Source organism: Amblyraja radiata, chromosome 7 (genome assembly GCF_010909765.2).
Source record: "Amblyraja radiata isolate CabotCenter1 chromosome 7, sAmbRad1.1.pri, whole genome shotgun sequence".
NCBI lineage: Eukaryota > Metazoa > Chordata > Chondrichthyes > Rajiformes > Rajidae > Amblyraja > Amblyraja radiata.
The window spans coordinates 10171401-10179933 of NC_045962.1; the positions used below are offsets into that span (position 1 = coordinate 10171401).

General features: G+C 39.9%; 1 protein-coding gene across 1 annotated transcript in view; it reads left to right on the top strand.

The window, feature by feature from the left end:
* The window catches only part of snx4 (sorting nexin 4), a 37435-nt gene extending 32859 nt beyond the window's left edge, over positions 1–4576 (top strand). The window contains exon 14 of the mRNA XM_033023690.1: positions 3000–4576. Coding sequence (XP_032879581.1) covers positions 3000–3047 — 48 coding nt within the window. The 3' untranslated portion in view covers positions 3048–4576. The remainder of the gene's footprint in view (positions 1–2999) is intronic.
* The last annotated feature ends 3957 nt before the right edge of the window (positions 4577–8533 follow it).

The following is an 8533-nucleotide window of genomic DNA, read 5'->3' on the forward strand; positions in this document are numbered from 1 at the left end:
CCCACTCGTCCCCTCCAGCAGATATCCTAGCATCCGATTATCATGTTTGAAGAAGTAGTTAATGGGTTGGTAAAGCGGAGCCAGTGGGTGTAGTATTTGGTTAGATGCCAAAGGAGGACTACACAGTTGTATGTCGATGGGGCATCATTATTGCAGATAGATGGTTGGGAGGAATATTAATTCCGAGACCATTTAATAAACATTTTCACTGTATATTGCAGAGTGTTTCCTGTGAGTTTTTGGCTTGCTTTAATTTTTACTGACAGAGAATGATGGACAATAAAAGATAGAATGGAATGTGCTCGTTTACTTGGACTTCAGGCTAATCGGGTGATTTTGTGCAGCTATTCTCCCCGTGAGGGATAGATGTGGAATGTTTCTCTTTGGCTAGGAAGTTGTGATTGGGGCATATTCCCATTAAGGAGTCGAGCGTGTAGGACGATGGTATGAGGTATTCTTTTAATTTGAAGTACAAGGACGGGGAATGTTGGAATTCCTTAGAGTTATGAGAGAATGGGGAGTTTAAAAAAAAATTAAGCAATGTTAAGATTGGATTTTTTTTAAACAAATGTGATAGAAATGAACGGTGATCTCCAGTTTCAGGTAGTGATTTACTCTGTCCCTGTGCTATGTGAAAGTCGATGCCAATTACAGAAACTTGGCTGTTTTGTTTTAGGGGTAATTTTAGAACTTCAAAAATAATCATTGTCCATTTCAAAGTGCTTTTATTGAGATTTGGTTGCACGGTGCAAGTTGTTTGATTCCATTGTTCATTCTTCCATTGAGCAGACAATTGTATGTGTTCAACAAATCCCTATGTGCAGTTTTGCCATTTTAAATCAAACATGATGCTCTAACATTTTGGCTCCTTCCCTCCCTCTCTCCACCCCAGTTCTTCTGAGTAATTCCCTACTAAAACAGAAACCAGCTATTGAGTTCTGCAGTCTGGAATCTCACCAGGTGCAAATGCTAGTTTAAAAAAAAAGAAGATATAGTCTTATCAATCAATGGATTTAAGAAAGAGTTAGATAGAGCTCTAGGGGCTAGTGGAATCAAGGGATACAGGGAAAAGGCAGGCTGGGGTTATTGATTGGGGACGATCAGCCATGATCACAATGAATGCCGATGCTGGCTCGAAGGGCTGAATGGCCTCCTCCTGCACATATTTTCTATGTTTCTAATAATTAAAAACAGTCTATTTTCAGTTTGGTGTTTGTACTGAAATTCTTGCAAAGAGGTTTAAATGACCTGCTGAGAACAAGCATTTGCTCCAGTTTATCAGATTACTGAAACTAAATAAACAAAGTCATGAGTACACACAAAATGCTGACGATTTAAAAAAAAAACATTTTGATAAACACTCTTTTATGCATCGCTCGTATATTTGCCTGTGTGAAGAAATGGCTTCTTGAAGCAGTAGCAATCTGTTGTTCTTCAAAGTTTCTGAAGTTGTTTATGGGTGAGTTTAGTTTTAGTTTAGCTTTGAGATACAGCGCAGAAACCGGCCCTTCAGCCGACCGAGTCCGCACCGACCAGCGATCCCGCACATTAACACTACCCTACACACACTAGGGACAATTTACACATACACCTAGCCAATTTACCTACATACCTGTACGTCTTTGGAGTGTGGGAGGAAACCGAAGATCTCAGAGAAAACCCACGCGGTCATGGGGAGAAGGTACAAACTCCGTGAAGACGGCCGCCGTAGTCGTGGTCGAACCCGGGCCTCCGTCGCTGCAAGCGCTGTACGGCAGCAACTCTACTGCTGCGCCACCATGGCAACAGTTTAAACTTATTATTAAAACTGAAAATATTGTGCTTCATGATGAAACATTTCCAGCTGAGTGAAACATTCCCAGTTTGGAAGCGATGAGTATTTCGGTTAGCATGAATATGTACTTTGGGTTTGGTGTAGTTTAGAGATACAGCGCGGAAACAGGCCCTTTGGCCCACCGTGTCTGCACGGACCAGTGATCCCTGTAGGAAGTAAGAAAGGGAACAGTTAACTTAACTGACGCACAAGAGAGTTTAAACACAACCACGAACAACGTCAGAAACTTTCTCTTCCTCCCTATTTAAAAAAAATAAGACATTTACTCAAAGCAATTTGTAATTGTTAAACAATTTGATTAAAGCTTGAGTATAGATTGAAACGGTCAAATCAACTCTGGGTTTGGGGATCAGCAATGGATTAATATAAATGCATCATGAGTTTCCTGGTTCCCTTCTACTTTCTCATGCATGAATGGCAATCCTGCTGCAGTTCCCACAGTGGAGAGCAAATGCTCACCGCTGGGAAAGAACAGAAGCTCATGGTAGACTCCAATTGAATCATTTCTGCATTGGTTAGGTAAATTGAGGGCATACCATACAATAGTTTGTTCTTATTCCCTTGCGTGGTTTGGGATGAATGCTAGTGAGGTGCAAAATGGAAATTGGTTTATTAATTGTTTGCAAATTAAAATGCTTTTAAGGGTTGCAGATACGTATCGTTGCATTATAGGGATATGGATGAGGATATTGTAATTTAGTGATTTGCAAAATGTGCTGATTATTTTAGATTTGGTGCTTTTTGCCAAAATTGGCACGTTGGCATTAATTCAAATTTCCAGCAATGTTGGAGCTTGGCTTTAAATGTCTTAATTCTAATTAAAAGAGGCCTAGTGTATTTTGCAACAATAGAGATTCACTGTTTTCCCATTGGGGAAGAATGAACATGGACCATGTGAATGGGTGCAGGCAAGCATTGGGATGAGAGGCAAAGATTTGCTGGTCCTGACTGGAGACGTTGATAGCTGATATCGTTATAAAATGTTAGATTCTGGAAGAAGACAACATGATTAAAATGAAGTTGAGCATTATTTGTGTTTGTTACTTGAACAAATATATTCTAGTTAACAAGTTAGTCTTGAAAAAGCATGCATCTTAAGTTACTTAAGAATGTTTTGGAAATATATCACCTAAAGTAATTGTAAAATGCATTTTTTGTTTTCCAGGGAATTCAAGTTTGGACCAATGCGAAGGAATGCTTTAGCAAGATGTAAACGTTTGCATTCAATAAACTTGAACATGAAGAGAAGCACAAATTGTAGATTTCAAAAATGTATATGTTGAGCACATGGAATCCTCTTTACAGCGATTGTATGTGTTTCTGAATCCACTGTTGACGGGGCACAAAGAAACTTTTGTAAGAAAGCGTCTTACTAATAAAGTTCAAAACTCATGTTTCCAGGGATGTGGGGTTAAGGGGAAAGCAGGCAGTGAATTTCATTCTGTTACTAATCCATATGCTATGCTGGTTTCTTCCTGTGGATTTGGAGGCTTCAGATCATTTCCAGATGTGGTTGCATTGTGCCAATTGTTGTTATTTTTGACATTTTGCAAAGGCTTTCATCGGGGCTAGTTGCCACGATCATAAAATGTATGACTGCTCAAATAGGGTTACGGGTCTAACCTTCTCCACTCCTGTCTCAACCTTTCTTTAAAAGGTAGATTACATTTTGTCTTTGAGCAAATTCCAGTTTATTTTGTAGCTGAATGTTGTAATTGCCTAAGTGAGCAGCTGACCATTCAGCACGTTCTGATATTTGGCTGGAAAATGGAGGAAATACCTTTCAGCCACCAGCCTGATTAATGATACAGGACCTTAATATTTTGCAAATGACCACTTGTTAAAATTGATGGTAATTAGTTTGGATGCCATTTTGTCATTCCATGTGTGTCAATTATACCAAGGGTAACTGGATTTGTAACCTGTCAACAAGCAGGTCAGTGGCAAAGTCCAGTTTAATCCTACCTGCAAACATGGGAGAAATGTTCCTTTTTTTACTATTCTCTTCCTCCTCCAAATCCTGCTGGTGTTTAAATACTAACATTCAGTTCTTGACACTAATTTGTAACTGCAGTAATGTTATCATTGTTTAAAGATTGATAGTGAAACACTTCAGTAATTACAGCATGTTTTTGGAGAGAAAATTGCCATTCTACTATTTAAGTTAACGACGCCAGAACTGCCAATGGGTTAAGTTCACTTCCATTGTAAGCAGGCTTTACACAAGAGGTACAATTCTTTAATTTTGTTCTGACTAAAATGGTGGGTTACAAAAGTTTGTTTCATTACAGCTTAACGTGAAGGTGATCTTTGTTTAAAAAGAAATTAAGAACCAATTGTCAGGTTAAGAGCAGATGACAGAAGAGAGAATTTGAACACTTGTAAACACCACCTGTTTGGACATCAAAAAAGAATAATGACGTAACTGATGCGATTTGTAGTTTATACATTTTCTCTTAAATGCCAAACTGAATAAGAAACACTAAACAAAGGTGCCTTAATCTTTCTGCCAATCTTGTACACGTTTCTACCTGGGAACAAATGATTACTGCTTATTTTGTTCTATTTCTATTTCGATTTGCTTAAATTGTCAAATGTTCAGAATTCACGGATGGCCTAGTCCTTTTGGTTTATAGAGGAATACTAGTTTCTCCTGCTAACTTCACTCACTCTCCCTCCCTCCCTCCCACCTACGTAGACACTGTGCCAAATACGCTAAATAAAATTGCTTTTTAAAATGCACATGATGGGTTTTTTTGTTGCATTGTAGTTGGAGATTTTAACTCGACTTCAGTCAGGTCAGTTCTCAGCACATGAATTAACTGATTTTGAGATTCTTTCGCATCTCTCTGATCGGGGTTTCTGACACAATGAGGCTGTTGTCTCAGTTCTTTATTGCCTATCCATGTGATTGCTTTAGTTCCCAGCCCAGCAGCACCCCAGATTAGTTTTGAAATGATTGTAGATTCCTCACTAGCACTGCAACATTGGACATGTACCTTCACCCTGCCTCTTGTCCCACTGCCTGGGTGTCTACTCGCCTTGAGCCAAATGATCATCTAGGTGGTTTATTCCAAAAGGAGCCCTGGACATCTAACATGGAATAGCATTGTTACCATCAGCAGGACCGGAGTCTATTGTTTCAAACTGCTCTAATATCATGTACAAGTTGTATAAAATGATGTGCATAGACTGCACACAATCTAACTCTAAATTATTTTTCATTGATATTAACCATATAACCATATAACAATTACAGCACGGAAACAGGCCATCTCGACCCTTCTAGTCCGTGCCGAACACGTATTCTCCCCTAGTCCCATATACCTGCGCTCAAACCATAACCCTCCATTCCTTTCCCGTCCATATAACTATCCAATTTATTTTTAAATGATAAAAACTAACCTGCCTCCACCACCTTCACTGGAAGCTCATTCGACACAGCCACCACTCTCTGAGTAAAGAAGTTCCCCCTCATGTTACCCCTAAACTTCTGTCCCTTAATTCTCAAGTCATGTCCCCTTGTTTGAATCTTCCCTACTCTCAGTGGGAAAAGCTTATCCACGTCAACTCTGTCTATCCCTCTCATCATTTTAAAGAGCTCTATCGAGTCCCCCCTTAACCTTCTGCGCTCCAAAGAATAAAGCCCTAACTTGTTCAACCTTTCTCTGTAACTTAGTTGCTGAAACCCAGGCAACATTCTAGTAAATCTCCTCTGTACTCTCTCTATTTTGTTGACATCCTTCCTATAATTAAGCGACCAAAATTGTACACCATACTCCAGAATTGGCCTCACCAATGCCTTGTACAATTTTAACATTACATCCCAACTTCTATACTCAATGCTCTGATTTATAAAGGCCAGCACACCAAAAACTTTCTTTACCACCCTATCTACATGAGATTCCACTTTCAGGGAACTGTGCACAGTTATTCCCAGATCCCTCTGTTCACCTGCATTCTTCAATTCCCTACCATTTACCATGTACGTCCTATTTTGATTTGTCCTGCTAAGATGTAGCACCTCACACTTAACAGCATTAAACTCCCTCTGCCATCTTTCAGTCCACTCTTCCAATGGGCATAAATCTCTCTGTAGACTTTGAAAATCTACTTCATTATCCACAACACCACCTATCTTAGTATCATCTGCATACTTACTAATCCAATTTACCACACCATCATCTGGATCATTGATGTACATGACAAACAACAGTGGACCCAACACAAATCCCTGTGGCACCCCACTAGTCACTGGCCTCCAACCTGACAAACAACCATCCACCATTACTCTCTGGCATCTCCCATTCAGCCACTGTTGAATCCATCTTGCTACTCCACCATTATTACCCAACCATTGAACCTTCTTAAGCAACCTTCTGTGAGGAACCTTGTCAAAGGCCTTACTGAAGTCCATATATACAACATCCACTGCTTTACCCTCATCAATTTCCCGAGTAACCTCTTCAAAGAATTCAAGAAGATTAGTCAAACATGACCTTCCAGGCACAAATCCATGTTGACTGTTCCTAATCAGACCCTGTTTATCCAGATGCTTATATATATTAATTCAAATTGATACAAACATGGCATCCAAGAATACCATGCTGTGTTTATATTTGCCTATCCAGACTGGCATTTTTCTAGATTTGATCCTGCTAGTCAGCAGTGCAAACAGAACTATCTTCGCTGCCATTTATGATGTCTGGGGTTAAGTTGGTCTTTATCTCCTTGTCTGTATGTTGCCCACCTGTTCCTTTGTACATTTTCTGTTTGTTGCCCGTTTCTTTATACATTGTATGTTGTCCCCTTGTACGTTGCCTACTTGTTCCTTTTCTGAAGTTGTGTATTGTTTCACCATCATTTGGAACAAGTTAGGTGACACAATTGTGAAAGGTGGACAAAAGTGCTGGAGAAACTCAGCGGGTGCAGCAGCATCTATGGAGCGAAGGAAATAAGCAACGTTTCGGGCCGAAACCCTTCTTCAGACACAGTTATTAAGTTTTCATGAACTGTTTTCAATTTAGTTTATTGTCACTTGTAACATTTGGATAAAACTAGATGGGTGTAGAATTTAGGAGAATGATTACTTGTAAGGTACAGCAGTAGCACTAGCTCAAACACACAGCTGCTCTGTCTGGGAGCTTGGAGTGTTTATGTGCAGCAACTAATTTAACCCAGACTGTCTAATGAAGGTTCTTGACCTGAAACATCACCTATTTCTTTTCTCCCGATGCTGCCTGGTTACTCCAGCTTTTTGTGTCTATCTTTGGCTTGAACCAATATCTGCAGTTCCTCCCTGCACACGTTACTACTTTTTAGTTGATAGCCGTTGTATGAAAAAGAACACTACCGGTTTGGAGAATAAATTAGCCTGCTTGCAGCAAACAGCATTCTTTTCCATACATCTTGAAATAACTTTTCAGTGCAAGTTGCTACAATCAAACCGATGACTCCAGTGGATGCAGGGTGATGAAAATCATCAGAAAAGGTAGTTTACAAAACGTCCTTTTTGATAACTGTTGTATGAAAAACCACTCTCGGATTCAAGGAGAGACAGCTGAACGGATAAAAAATTGGCTTCATGGAAGGAAGGAGAGGGTGATGGTGGAAGATTGCTTCTCGGACTGGAGGCCTATGACTCGTAGTGTGCCTCGGTGCAGTGCTGGGCCCGTTACTGTTTGTCATCTATGCCAATGATTTGGATGAGAACTTTCTTGGCAAGATTAGCAAGTGTGCAGATGATACAAAAGTGGTTGATATTGCAGATAATGAAGATGGTTGTGAAAAATTGCAGCAGGATCGTGAACGATTGGCCAGGTCGGCTGAGAAATGGTTGTTGGACTTTAATACGGAGAAATGAGAGGTGTTGTGTTTCGGTAAGCTGGGCAGGACCTACACAGTAAATGGTTGAGTTCTGGGAAGTGTTATAGAGCAGAGGGATTTTTTTTTAGTTGATAACCATCGGATGAAAAACAACTACTGTTTTGGAATTCGTGAATTTGCCTGCTTGCAGCAAACAGCATTCACCTCCATACATCTTGAAATAACTTTTCAGTACAAGGTTGCTACAATCAAACCAAATACTCCAATGGATGTTAGAATGATGAAGGATCAGAAAAGGTAGCTTGTAAGCTGTTGGGGTGGGAGACGGCAACCTTCACTTGGTCCGCCCTGTTTCGACGAATGCAATCAACCTGGCTTGCACAATCAAATAAGATCAAATAGAACAAGTTGTCCTACAACTTTAGGCTGTGCACGCCTATACGCAAGAAGAAGAAGAAGAAGAAGAAGAAGCAAGCTGTTACTTGCTGCTTTTTAGTCGACAGCCATTGTATGAAAAACAACTCTACCGCTTTCGAAACAGTGAATTAGCCTGTTTGCAACATACAGCATTCATTTCAATGCATCTTGAAATAATGTTTCAGTGCAAGTTGCTACAATCAAACCAATGGATACAGAATGGAGAAATACACCAGAAACTAGTTTACAACACATTGTTACTTAGTACCTTTCAGTTGATATCTGTTGTATGAAAAAGCAACGTTACTGCTTTTGAAACAGTGAATGTGCCTGCTTGCAGCAAACAGCATCAATTTCCATGCATCTTGAAGTAACTTTTCAGTACAAGGTGCTACAGTCAAACTGATGTCTCCCATGGATGCAAAGCGATGGTACATCAGAAAAGATATTTTAAAA